This window comes from Erigeron canadensis, chromosome 9, assembly GCF_010389155.1.
Source record: "Erigeron canadensis isolate Cc75 chromosome 9, C_canadensis_v1, whole genome shotgun sequence".
NCBI classification, from domain to species: Eukaryota; Viridiplantae; Streptophyta; class Magnoliopsida; order Asterales; family Asteraceae; genus Erigeron; species Erigeron canadensis.
In genome coordinates, this window is record NC_057769.1 from 37448214 (window position 1) to 37463049 (window position 14836).

Consider the following 14836-nt stretch of genomic DNA (forward strand, 5'->3'; position numbering starts at 1 on the left):
AAAATACATAGCTACACCTCAAACCTCACACGTTGGTATACAATAAAAATCTCTAAAGGATCACAACCCCGTTTTGTCAGAACTCAGACGAGGGCAAGAATAATTCAATATTTCTCCTGCTAATCCGTCTCCCGTCTCTTTAGCGTATGTGAAAATAATTTTAAAAATGAGAAAAGTAGAAAACTAACAAAATTGCAAACCAACTATAATGCCATGTGCTTTTTCAACATAACAAAATAGAACTATTAACTATTAATTGACTAAAAAAAACTTGCTAATAATCAAAGATAACTGTGAAAACTGGCGTCAAATCAAAATTAATTTTGATACCATGTTCAAACTTTCCATCACAAAAATTACCAATTGAAATGATTGAGTGAATTATCTTTCAACGCTATAAAGAAATTTCCAGCTGAAGAGAGTGTTAACCGACACAATATAAATCTTGTGCATCAGTGACTACATTTACTTGGGTAGGATAAGTTATTTCTTAAAACCACAAAGATCCTGAAAGGGTCACAGAGGTTGATTGAACCCTGGTTCATAGGTTCAGACCAGCCAAAATGTAAACAAACTCTGCACAACCATATCAACTTAATAATCATGTTGCAGTTTACCAGAAAATGCAGATCCATTCTTTTGTTTTGTCTTCTTTCTTGCAATGATTCAGTCATACAATCCCTCTTCTTCCCAAACGTCTACTAGAAAATTCACCATTTCCTGCAAGGTTTTGATGTCGAAAAGTGTAACTTAGCAATAAGTATCTTGACAATTACTCCCCAGTTCCCAGAAACAAAGAGGCCATGTCCGATTTAATACAGAAGAAACATAGCCAATTTTACCACTAATATTCTTTTAGAATGAATGAATGTGCTTTTGAGTTGTTGTACTTGGTTTCTTATGCGAACCGCTTGATTATGTAAAAAGTGCAAACCCATAAGAGGTGGCAAAAAGTGTGCCAACGCGCTTTTTGTCCAAGTAATCAGTATATACCAGTAAACTCAAGTATCATACAGTAGACATTTTTCATACAGAACTTGTGTGGTAAATATGATTGAATTACTATAATAGTGATATATTATAGGTTGTACGCATTTACAATTACAATACACTTGAGACAAAATTCGACCTGTTTGATACTTTGATCCATCAGAACTGTTTTCTTTTTAGCTTAAGCTTTGGTTATACACACTTGACCTATTAGAGATTATAGATAAATCGAATCGAGTCATACTGAAATATAGACTGGTCGATGTTGTTACTACTAAAACAAACACAATAGTTTGCAACAAAAACAAAAAACAGATCTTGGACTAGTCAGGTAAATGCAAATGCAAAATAGCACGCTTTCTACACTTTTGAGGGAATAACTCGTTTACAGAAATAAAAAAAAGGATTTTTCAGTCTAAGTTCAGTTCATAGAAAGTTGTTGGGAATCGAGTTTAAGTTTAAAGCTAGAAGAATAACTTATTAAGTTTTTCAAAGTCAAAATGCGGTTTTTGCCCAAGGCGTGGGATATACAACAAAGGAGAAAGACTTACCTGAAGAGGGATTGGCCGCGCAAAGGGCTTGTTGCTCCCAAGCAGATTATCATATGTTGCATTCCAACTACACAAATATATAATCGCAACATGCAACTAAAATTACACTCTAATGATTTTGTCATCAATACGACTTATGTATTTGCCAATCTGACAAGTTGATTCAATCATTTAGTTTAAACACCATGATGCCAAGGCAACTGACAGACTAACACCCGATTATAAAATTCATTTCATGGTGTAAAAATCGACATATGATAATAATTAAATTCAAAGCCAAACTGAATGATAAAATCCATAATAGAACTGATCAACGAACTTCTAAAACATGAAATGGCTTGGTTGCTAAGTTAGTTACAGATTTATAACAAATAAATAGCTTTCAAATCAACGGAAGGAATTATTTAGTAGGCTAATGGAGCGATGGATTCAATAACTAGATTATGAATAACATAAGTATAGCTTCACAATTCGATTTAGTTCTTCATGTATACATTATTATGGATTCCATAATGGAGTGTTTTTAGGTATATTTAAGCATCAACAATTAGTAAGTACTAACCTTATAGCAGGTTCTCGAGCTTTTTTATTGTGACTGGATCCCTTTTCTCCTATCCATTGTTGCCTTGTCTGATTCCAAAGAAGAAGGCCTTCAGTAACAACAAATTCCAGGTGTGCCAAATGGCAAGTTAGATGAGTTGGTACTTGGTAATTTCTATACTATGATATTAAAATAATAATCTAAGCTTCTTATTTTCATAAAATGATTTAACAGGTTCAGAACATTCAAACCATTTGACCAACTTGACCCATTTCACTCATTTCCATTTCAACTAACATTTCTAGCTTCACATCATATTTGACATTTTGAAACATTAGAGGTAAAAGATAACCCAACTCAAGTCATTTGCAATTGGCCAGAATTTCCGCTCCTAATAAAAATAAAACCTATTCAAAATACAATTTGTCCACCAACGGTAATGATTGGTTAAACTAGTTGCCCTCCTATGCTAAGAGGACAGCTTTATGTAAAAAACTTAGATGGCCGATTGGCCGTATTAGCATAACTACTCCTGTTGATTTCAACCTCAAATTATTTATATATAAAAAAAAAAAGATGACATACCACGATTTACAAATTCAGGAGGATTGCTTCCTGAACTAAAATGGCCATCAAGGTTTGGGTTCGACATGCTAACCGATGAAGCACTTAATTGTGACTGAGCTGCACTATTATCCATCTCGTATGTTCCACTGCTCCAAAAGTCTTGTACCACACTACCTTTATTTGTGGCTGAGTCTTTTTTAAGATTTCCAGTTGGTTTTTTATGATCAGTCATAAATGGGACCTTAGGACATCCAAGACAACCTCTGCTCTGTTGCAAATAAGGTTTATAACCATAAAAATGATTAGAATAAACTATAAAGTCTCGACAACGTAACCAGAATGTTAAGAATCACCACATTTAAAAGCTCGATACTCCTTAGTTTCACAAATCGTCCATACACACAAGACTAAACATATTTAATTGAGAGAGTAATAACTGAGTAGGTGATAAGCATAATTCTTTCCTTTTTAATAAAGTTCCAGTTGAAACATATCAGTATTCCACAGCAGTTTTTCTCCGTTCAACGTGTTTAAGGGTCACCATTACTGAGCCAAATGTCCCCATAGTGAGTGACTCAAAAGTTAAGAGAGCAAGGCATGTAAAAGCACAACGGAGATCTCAGGTTCAAATCTGAACCCCCCTTGTATTCCGTACTTTGCCAAAAAGGTGAATCAGCTCCCCATATTGGCCGAGGGACTTGTTAGCGGCAGACACCCAGGGTGGTATGCAACCTTTTTTGTAATGAGGCAAATGTTAAACATGATGTGGCCCAGGGGTAACCAACAAGTAATTTGAAGTAACAAAAAGCCAACACGAGCATGCAGATTTTTGGTACAGCACCTTCTCGTGGGCACTAAAATGAGCTAGAAAATGAACCAACTCCCTTCTCTCATTCCACTATGAATTTTAGCTCCCTATAATACATGACTCAACATATGTACATTTTCAGTCAAAGACATGAACTTACCGTATATCGGTTAGGGACATGTCCCAAGACTCACTTTCTAATAGCAATTTTATAATTAACCAACTAAACAATAACATAGTTTCATAACGGCAGAATAAAAGGAAAACACTTATGTTGCCAAATAACACGATTGAAACCCATGATTCGTAACATACTAAGATTTCAACCTTTATAAAAAACATTTACGCCATGTTTACCATATAGATTCATACTAAATTGTACATCAAACTTTTAGTTTACCCAGAACCAAAGTTTTTATATCAGACATGAAAAACTTACATGGAAAAGAGACGAAAATTTATCCTTCAAACTTTCAATCATCCAATGCATAAAAGTGCAGTAAGATTCAAAAACCAAACAAAAAAAACTTTTTCCTAAGAGTCTATCCCATTGAAATGATGAACAAAACTTCATATACATGCTTTCATGCATAATTCCTGATTATAAACAAAACATTTACATTTGCAGTAAACAAACACGATCTCTTCGCTACAATAAGCAAAACATGAATTCCGGCATAACCACATTTTGTTTATTTAGGGTGTTAATATTGCTTAGTCAAGAAGCAAGCTATTAGATTCCCAAAAAACAATTAAAAGTTATGATTAAAGTTATGTACCATTGATAAAGGTGTTTGGTTGTTGAATTAACAAACTAGGGAAAGAATATAAGGGACCAACCTCCTTCAAATTACCTTAAATATATATGATAGCTAATTTGAAAGCAACCAAAAGTTAACAGTTAGGTTAATTGCTTATAAAGCAACATCATTCACCAGATCAACCAATTATAATATCGTGCAACATATACTGTTGACAATAGCAGCCTACTTGCAATTTGTTACCAATCGTAGCAGTATACTTTCCATAATTTTCCAATAATAGCAATGTATATTAGGTCATGTAACTATGATTGATAGCAAGATAAAGAAAGGTTGTGATCAAGACTGCTAATCTACGATATAAAGAATTACCCCGGCTGCAAAATCATAGAGCGCCGGATCACCCTATTTTCCCACCCAATCTAAGTATGGCACATCACCTATTTTCCTCACCCAATGCAAATACGACACATCACCCTCTCCTACACCATCATTGCCGCTGCTGACACTCCCATTGTCAAATAACACTATAATTGGTCATACAGCAAAATAAATTAAGAAATCACTGAAACCTATATGTCACCACCGCATTGCACGATTGCTATGCTATTTGGATCATATTAATAACAATGAGTAAAGTATCTAGCTATTCTAAGAGCTTAATCCCTAGAAAATCTAACATTCTATCCTTCAACCCATCAAATGTTGTCAAACACCACATAATAACATAAAAAACCCTAAAATTACACACTTCTATAATTAACTCCTCCATGCCCCTTATACATAAAAATTGAAAATAATAAGAGCTTTACACAAAGATGGGTTATTCGCAAAAAAGATGGCTTTTTTGGTTATTAAAAGATATTTTAGTGGGCCTAAGGGATGCTTATTTTTATATAAATTCGACATTGTCATGTATAAAGATCGTTTTTTGGGAAAAAGTGATTAATTCAAGTTAGGCTGTGTTTGGAATGCTTATGTAATTGCTTCTTATTGCTTGCTCTGTTGAACAGATAATAAATTACACTTATAAATAAGCCTGTTGCTACCTGCTTAATATTTCCGGCAAATAAGCAATCTGAAAGACACCCTAAATTGCAAAAAGATTATAACTTTTTTACAAAAAGATGGTAACTTTATACATAAAAAATGTCGATTTCACAAAATTTCTAATGACCCAAAACAAATAAAAGTAATTAAATATTTTCCTTGTATGCAGCTAACCAAATATACATACATAACATATATTTTTGGGTCATTAATATTTGATTAACTTGCAAAAATGATAACTTTTATAATAAAAAGATGTTAACTTTCTACAATAAAAAAATATTAGATTTACAAAATCACTAATGACCCAAAACAGATATAATCTAATAAAGACTTGGCTTAACATAATAAATAAATTAAAAAAAAAATATAAAGATTGGAAAAATAAAAGAGAGAGAAAAAGACTGACCCCATGAGTGCGAAGAAGATGAAAAAATAGCTTATTATTATAATTATTGATCTCCAACTTTGCAGCATCAACTAACAAATCACCATACAAACACAAATATATATATATATATATATAATAAATACTTATTTATTTATATTTCTATATGATATGATGATGAATGAATTGGTTAAAATATGAATGAATTTTTGTTATGAGTGAATAATAATATTATGATGACGACACACCTGCAAAAATCAAGATGAAAATGTAATCGGATGATAATTAACAATAAACAAATAATAATATTGATTAATATATATTTTATTAATTTATGTTCGAACCTATCGAAGAAGCATAGCGATTGAGTCAGTGAGCTGATGGATGGGTTTATCAGTTTTTCTGGGCTTTGTTTTTGGTTTTGTTTTCACACGCGGCAGTTGTCCCTTAACTATTTGGTGATGTATAGATTCTACCATAAGTTTATCTTAATACTAAAGCGCCCACATGATATTATGTAATACGAGGTCGTCCGTTCGTTACACTAATCCGGTATTTGGTCCGATATTTTCATAATTTATTACCATTGTATTTTCGGAACTCAAACAAAAAAAAATTTATTTTTCTAATAATTTATATTTTGTTACGAAATATTTGGAATTATTTTTAAGTGGACTGTAACTGTATTTTGACTCTTTTCGTTGATTTGTAACAAATTTTGTAGCATTTTTATATAAAAATAGAATTTAATTTAAAGTTAACCCTACCGATAATACCTTACCAGGCATTACACCAGTACGACTAAAATACTTGTATTTAAAGCATTTATATCGAGAACGGTGGGTTTTGTTTCTCTTTTTATTTTTTTCGCATCAAATACAACAACAACATTATCCAATCCTTCCATATTACATGGTTAAAAATGGGATCTTCCTGTATTGATATTAAAAGTAAAACAACATATGTATGATTGGGATCTTCTAAAATTATCTATAACTTTTTTTGTAAAGTTGTTAATCTTAACATTTGAATTAAAATCAAGGGTCAAAATTCAAAAATGATCTTTGAATTTTGACCTTTGATTTTAATCTAAAGGTCAAGATACTTTCAACTTTAGTAGTTTTAAAATTGAAAGCAGCTTTAGAGGATCTCCATCCAACATGCATAGTTAAATATGACTAAGCGAAAAAGATAATGCAACGCTAATATGACGTCATAAATATTCTACATCTTGTGACGACAATTTGTGCTCTTAGAACCAAGTCTCACAATATTGGTATATGTTTGTGAAAGTATTGCTTTACTATGACATTCACATTCGTGACTCGAACGTCAATTTTGTTCAAAAAGTTTGATATGAGTTGAGAAGCTTTTGGTCCAAAAAAACCACATATTTACATTAATATATTTGGTCATTGAACTTGACACGTTTTTTACTTTTAGTCACTAAACTTCAAAAATTGCAAATTATACACTGAACTTGTCACTTTTTTTCCACTTCTGGTCACTGCGCCCAGTTTCGTTAGTTTTGCTCTGTTAAGTTGCACAGATTCGTTAGTTTTTTTTCACTTTTCGTCCTTCCAATTATTCCATAACTAAAATCGATAATCGACAAACTTCAGTGATGAAAAGTGTAATTTACCTAATTTTTTTTATATATACCTCATTCGTCCAATTTTAAATGTTATTATTTTGATTTTTTTCTTAATATTTTTACTTTTAACTTTGACTCTAAACATTTTTATTTATAACATATAGTAGTTGGTGTAAATTTTATCAATGAAAAATATATTTAAAAATTAGTTCATTATTATATGTTTTATAACAAATTTATATAACATAGACAAAAATATTTATGGTTAAATCATAAGGCGTTATAGATTATCAGAAAAACCTACAACACGTTACTTCAGATACACATTACAATATCTTATTTTTATTTTCGTTTATTAATAGTTAATAAAATGAATTAAGAAAAACTATATAAGTTTATATAACACAAAAAAAATTATTTCAATTAGACATAACAAGACTCGAAATTCAAACATATTCACTAAATAAATCTATCTTTATAAATAAAAATTTCAATAACAATTATTTCATCGTCGTTAAAAAAAAAACAATTATTTCATCTAATCAAAGTACCGTATAACAAATAGATAGTAACTGTAAACATAAAAAATTTGTTTCAAAAATAATAAATGAATATATATTTTCACTAATCGGCCAAAACAATATATAAAACCTGAAGTTGAACCGATTATCGATTTTAGTTATGAAATAATGGGAAGGATGAAAAGTGAATGAAAATTAACGAATCTGGGCAAGTTAACGGGTAAAAACTAACAAAGTTGACGCAGTGACCAAAAGTGAAAAAAAGTGACAAGTTCAGTGTATAATTTGCAATTTTTGAAGTTTAGTGACTAAAAATGAAAAACGTGTAAAGTTCAGGGACCAAAAGTGTAATTTTCCCTATATTTTAATTTAATTTAATTACGTGACTTTTTAGCTCAATAAAAAAATGTTTGTTTCAACGATTAAAAATCTCGAAAATAAAAAGTATTAAGAAACAATGACATCCCTAAAGCCTATTCTTAACAAATTAAGATATGTTTAGCATAATAGCATGTGGAGCTGCTTATGTTTTATGTACGATCATCTACAAACACATGTCTTAACCTCTTAATTACGATGCATTTGGTTCTCCTTAATTTTAATATTGTCTGCAACTCTATTTCTAGCTACTTCCTGTTAAAAAAATATATTTTTTTTATTGAAAAATTCATTTCAAAAGTATGAAGGGAATGTGTCACCAGTGACATTAATAGCTACATGATATTCCAGTAACATTACAAGGTGCCTTGACACACCATTAGCTACCAATAATAAGATAGAAATGTAGTATATAAATCCTCTGCTCAACAAAAAGAAGACAACTTCTTGTTTAATAAGTTTGTAATAATTAATTAATTATATACTGATACTTTACAAATTAATAAAATGGACGATCACTTTGCTTACGGAAAAGTCCTCGGCCATAAGTACACGATATTAGTTCTACAAGAAGCGGAAACTGCAAGGTCACAAAACAAGTAATGGGTAAACACGACAATGCAGCTATCGGGATCAGAATCCAGTCCTTCCCTTGCCCAAACAAAAGATACAACGATGCACCAAAAGCTATCATCATTGAAGTTGTGGACAGAAATAAAGTTGCGAGGCCCATTATTAGTCTTGAGGGTAATGTGAAGAGAAAATCTTGTTCTGCATAACGAGCAGTGAGAATAGATAAGAAAAGTAATAAAGAAGTTGTGGATGTGAAGAGTGAGATTGCGTCAGCAACAGCAAATATTAGGAAAGATAGTTCTCTCGCATATATTGGATGGCCCGTGTCGCCATTGTTACCACCTGGTACTGTTATGGCTGCAGCAAAAACTATTGTTGTAATGAGTCCTGCTGTTACTGTGTATGAATCGGCTGTCTTTTTCATCCATTCTTCACCATCTCTCACGAGTTTCTTATGTTCTCTGCTGAACAGCATCTCTGGTGTCTGGTTGAATGAGTTCTTTTCTGTTTTGTATTTTGGATGCACAAATGTCTCTACTTCCTGCACCAGCAAATCAACTTAGATATACGAGTTATAGCCAAGTAGTATGTTTGTTAGGTAGTGAGTTCAAGTCTCATAGTGGGACAAATGTGTGAATTAATATGTGTGGTGTTGATAATTTGCCTTTCTAAAACAGAAAGGTATGATCATCAGAAAGTGTCAAAATGGGTGGGTTGGTCAGGTCAGATCCCGTCAATACATTAAACTGGTTGGACGGGGTTAGGTTAGCCCCCATACACTATTCTGTCATTTGCCAAATTTCCATAAATACCTATATGATTGTTACAAAAACTTAAGATTTCAAATATAACTACAATTTAAGAATTTGTGCACATTAAAACTTGAAAAGATTTGGTAACTTTTGACCCGCTTGCCCTGAATCTATTTAATCTACATTTATTTTTTACTTTTTGGCCCATTTGAGATCAGATATACCCCAAACTGATCAATAATGGGTCAAAATTGCTTCCTCTATTTATCATGGAGTAGTAGCAGTAACAACATTGTATCCTCATGAATTAAAGGCTTAAGTTTGACTATGATCAAATGTCACTAAGAATAATTATACCTTTTTTTAGTGTGTGTGATAAATCATTTTATGTTCCAAACTTTGTCAAATATTAAACAAATTTAGGAGTTCATATTAATAAAAAAAGAAAGAGAATAATACAAGATTTTGTTACCTTAAACCATTGCAATTCGCGCTGCATTTGTAAAGCTGCTCCAGAAACAAGGTTGAGTTTATGTGGAGGTGCCAATTTCCCAGCCAGATGCAACAAGTTATTATTGTCAGAGTCCTTGAGAGTCTTGTGAAAATGCTTATGGTCGCTCATTTGATATGTTAGATTGTAAACCTTTTCACATCGATGAAGTATAGCCAATTGGATCATGAAATGACCAACGCTGTCACTGTACCAAATGGCTTGTGGGAATGTATCCGCAATCTCTTGAACAACCTCATAGGCGCCATTGCTTGCAGCCTCGACAATAGGATTAGAATAGTGCATACTGTTAGATTGGAGATTTAGTGCACTGATCTCTTGGCACAGACATTTCACAAGAGCAACAGCTTGATGATGGACCAGCTTCATCGTCTGAATGTGAGTAATATGTGGCACTAAATAAAGTAAAGATCGATTAAAAAATTAGCTTAGTTGTGTTGTTTGAATTCACTACTGTTTAAAAACCTAATAATTGTTACTCACCAATCCTACCTGCAACTTTCCAGATAACACGACCGATTTCTTGAAGAACTACACCATGATATAATTTTGATATTATTAGCAAAGAATAAATTATGCGAGAAAAGTTGGAAACGAGCAATATTCGTTAATAAAAAGTTCGAAGTAAACCTGAACTGAAAAATCCCATCTTCCCTGACTTTTTGCTTGAGTTAAGATTCTCCGATTTCAAAGGAATATCTATCACACCGAACAAAACATACAAAATTTACTCGTTTGACTTTTGATCTTTTGAATATTGTATTTGTGGGACTGTTGATATCTATATGGTGAATCATAATATGAAGTGTAGGAAAATGGAATACACTGTTTGTGACATAGTAGAATAACACCTTAGATGCAACTCATGTACACTTAAAGTGACAAACGAGACACTTGTACTTATGAATGGGTCGATTCAGTCTCATATGACTGTAATGGGTCAAAAAAGTTCGAAGTCCGTCAAAATTATTTATAATACATAAACCTCCCGAATCATTTTATTCAAAAATATTGATTATTATTGTGACTATTAAGTTTTTTTATTCATATATATCAACCAAAAAGGTTGTGGGTTCAAGTCTCGTAGCTGAAAAATGTGTGAATTATTATGTGGGATGTTGATATTTTCCTTTCTAAAAATATATAAAAACAGTTACACATTAATTATCTGTTAAAAACTAAAGACAAAAAGTTTTAGGGGTCAACCAAAGACAACCCGGATCAACCAGTACCAAAAAATTTCTTAGTTCAACACAACCCTGTTTTGACAAATTTCCAACTCGCCCCAAAACAGCCCATTTTACCGCCTTTAGATTATACAAGTTAGCTTCGTTATCCTGGTTCTACTCGAAATACTGTATGTGATTTACGACCAGATCATTATTAAAACTTATAGCATACAGATAACGAAAATTTAAGAATGCTAAATGTGTAAAAAGAATAGGACTTTACACTTATAAATTAAGCTATCGAAGAAATTAAGGCGACATCCACTCTCAAAAGCATCTGCTTTTCTTGCTATGGCCATCAAAGGAGCGTCACCGTTGTCAGATGGTATGGTTGTAGCCAATTCAGGATAGCGAGTGCATAAATCAAGTGCTATATCTGTCACAAAAAATACACAAGAAAAACAGATCAACTCAACATTGTAATCCTGTAAGTTGCATGTTAGTACTTTTCGCTGTGACGGATAAAATTTTTTTTTTTACGAAGTATTAACTCACCAAAATAGCCTGCAAAAATAACATTAGATAAAAGTGTAACGCCCATATTGCCAGTGAAAGTACAAGGATATTGGTTGTCTTTCGTGACACTTAATAGATATAAGAATGTATCTTTATGAGAATTGATTAGAGCTCTATGAATGGGCAACAGGCCATCCACGTCCTCGACATACAGCAATTTTTTATTCTTATTTACTAAGATCTTCACAGCCGCAGTGTTGCCAACAACGGCTGCGATATGAAGAGGTGTGTATTTTTCCGAGGATGTGAGCATTTTCACAAGTGCCTTTGGTGATACCCTTTCGACCAACTTCTTAACAAAAGTAATGCCTTGCTTCCCTGTACCAACTGCAATATGGAGAGCGGTGAACCCATATTTATTGATATTGGCTGTGACTGCTTCTTCATCTTGATCTATGATTTCTTGTGCATCATCCCAATGACCTCTCAGAGCTGCCTTATATAGTGGCAGGTAAGCACTAATGTTTGTGGCTGGTTCTGTCATGCAAATGTTCAAAATGCTATTAACAAGAATCATATGTACACAAAATACATCATATACACAATTATCAAAGTAAGGATTTTACTTTGAGTTTCTATTGATGTTTTCATATTGAGGTTCATGTTTACACGTTGAGATTAATGAGATGGTGACGGGACGTACACAATGAGCATGAAGAAGAAAGAAACTATACTAGAGTCTAATCATCTCCAAGGTAGTAGTAAGGTGGCGCGAAGGTCTAAAGAGAGCCGGGTTCGAAAGTTCAAAACCTCCATAGGTAAAACACCTCGGGATGGAGAGGAAGAATCCGGAAATGGCCAAGGGAACACTGGCCGCTTACGTCACATTCCCTGGCGGCCTGGAGAGAGATACCTCTCCATTTACCCGCTTTATATATTTATACTAGAATCTTGATTGTATGTAAATGTGGATAAAATTATGAAAGATGAATAAATTAGGGTATAGACAACGGCAAGCTTGATCTTTACAAAGAAGTTCACTTTCTTCTGGCATTCGAGTCACACACCAAAGAACTACTTTGCACTACGAGTAAACAAAGAAACAAATAAAAAACGCAATCAAGAGCCACATGGAAACTGAAGCCATTTTGGCTGTCTTTTTCCCAAACTTTGTAGATAAACAAAAACATGAACATGTATCATCAAAAGTAGGGGCTACAATTGTCAACACGGCCCGTGAACCCGGGACAATATAAGTGGGTCAAGGTTGGGGGTAAACAATTTGGATCCTAAACAGGTTGACCCGTCATACATACCAATGTATTAAATTGGTCATGTAAAAAGAACTAAATCTGGAATTCAAAAAAAAAAGAAAAGTCACACAAGATATCATACCATGTAAAAAGTCAATCATCTCAGCCAAATCTAATGAGAAATGTTTCTCGGAACCGTCTTCGGGTACAACCATACTTTCCAAGCCTCTCAACTTCCTCGTCTTATTAAGAGTCATTCTTCCATCACTCGCTCCTGAAATACTAGTTGTAACAGAATCGCCTTTCAAATCAATCTGCTGTGACACGCCTCTCAATGGCACAGGCAGAGACCTCGAATGCTGCGTAGATCTCACATTATTATTATTATCCATCCCCATTTCATCCCCATATTTCCATTCTTTAATACCCTGACCCATTTGATCATTCGACCCGGACCCATTTCCAACGACAGAATCATTACTATTATCATAGGAAGCTTCTAGACGCATCCAGATATCTTTAGCTGTTTTTAAGGTTACTACGTTTGATGTCACAAGTACATCTTCTGTGAGTGAACCAAGCATCCAGCCGCGTAACAGCGCGTCAGACCTTCTCCACCCGGGAGAAGGGTTCGGGTCCAGTGACCCGTCTATGAAACCCGACATGTCGTGTCCTTGGATGAGGCATAACATCTGTGTTTTCCAGAACGGGTACTTGTCTGCACCTGAAAGTCTTACAGTTATAAAGTTTGCTACGTTTACTGTGTACGGATATGGGTATGCTTCTTCTGGTGATGATGATACGATGTCGTTTTGGGCTGGAGCTGCCGCTGCCGCCATGGGGATTCTGGTGATGATGATGTACGATGTCGTTTTGATTTTGTCAAAATTTTACTCTAAATAAAATACACTGTACACGCTGTATATATGTATTCAGTCAAAACCACTGTCACAAACATGTACACGTAATTATTTTCCCGTTTAGATTTAAATCAAAAAGAAAACAATTATTCAACTTTTTTTTTTCAAAACGCCATGATTATTCAGGTTTTCTAAATTATTAGAGTAATAATAATATAATAACTTTCAGTAAACACAAGAGCTATAGACAGACCAGCACTTCAGCAGTAACTAGATTTAAGCCCCGCAATGCAGCGGCGGTGAGGTAATGATGGTGGGGCGGCGGTGGGGATGGTGGTGGGAACGGAATTGGGGACGGCGATGGTGGTAAATATAATCCAAAACCTTCAGAATTTGACACGTGGATTTTACTAATTCTCTTTTCTAATCGTGCCCCCTAATTTTTTCACATGTCATCATCTGACTATTAGGCACATATTTACGTACACCAATTAGATTGATTTATCTTTATTATCTTTATTGATATAAGAAAAATGTGATACTCTATGATCATATATATGAAAAGTAAAGTTGACTGTATTTGTTTTTGTCTTTTCCTTACTAGGACAAAACATTAAAAACATGTCATTTACTTAAAAGTCAGGTAGTTGGTTTAATAGTGAGCGATTCCCTCATATTATCGTTCAAATAAAAGTTGTATCCGTAAGAAATTCTTCTGTTTCTCAGTATGATCTCTTAACAGTCATGTTTGGGTAATTTTAACTATTAGATGAAAATGATGTTTGAATTTTTCCTCTTGACTTTTAATTCAAAGGTTAAAATTTTTTCAACTTGAATTAAGTTAGAGAAATAACTTGAAGAAATTCTGATTTAATACATGATCCGTTTCAAACAAAAAGTATTAATTTTATTCGAAAAGTATTCTTTTATGTTTTTTAAAAGGAAAAATATCAATACACATAGACATAGTAATCTATATAATAGTTATTTATAAATACTAAATGAATACTCAGCACCATACAGTTTGTAAATTTTTATGATTTTTTGTTTTAG

General features: G+C 33.2%; 2 protein-coding genes across 3 annotated transcripts; both read right to left on the bottom strand.

The window, feature by feature from the left end:
• Positions 1-356: 356 nt before the first annotated feature.
• LOC122582568 lies at positions 357-5798 on the bottom strand. Its single transcript, XM_043754978.1, has 5 exons — positions 5678-5798; positions 2668-2917; positions 2104-2191; positions 1542-1608; positions 357-720 (listed from the first exon to the last, which is right to left on the bottom strand). Exons 2-5 carry the CDS (start codon positions 2879-2881, stop codon positions 667-669), a joined length of 423 nt encoding a protein of 140 aa, XP_043610913.1. The 5' UTR covers positions 2882-2917; positions 5678-5798; the 3' UTR covers positions 357-666.
• A 2744-nt stretch (positions 5799-8542) lies between these two features.
• On the bottom strand, positions 8543-13801 carry LOC122582143 (ankyrin repeat-containing protein ITN1-like). Of its 2 annotated transcripts, none has more exons than XM_043754500.1 (7): positions 13066-13801; positions 11710-12207; positions 11438-11590; positions 10616-10684; positions 10478-10516; positions 9947-10380; positions 8543-9263 (listed from the first exon to the last, which is right to left on the bottom strand). In XM_043754500.1, exons 1-7 carry the CDS (start codon positions 13760-13762, stop codon positions 8649-8651), a joined length of 2505 nt encoding a protein of 834 aa, XP_043610435.1. In that variant the 5' UTR covers positions 13763-13801; the 3' UTR covers positions 8543-8648. The 2 variants fall into 2 exon arrangements, with proteins under 2 accessions (XP_043610435.1, XP_043610434.1); XM_043754499.1 differs by having other exon boundaries at positions 10469-10516.
• Positions 13802-14836: the final 1035 nt, after the last annotated feature.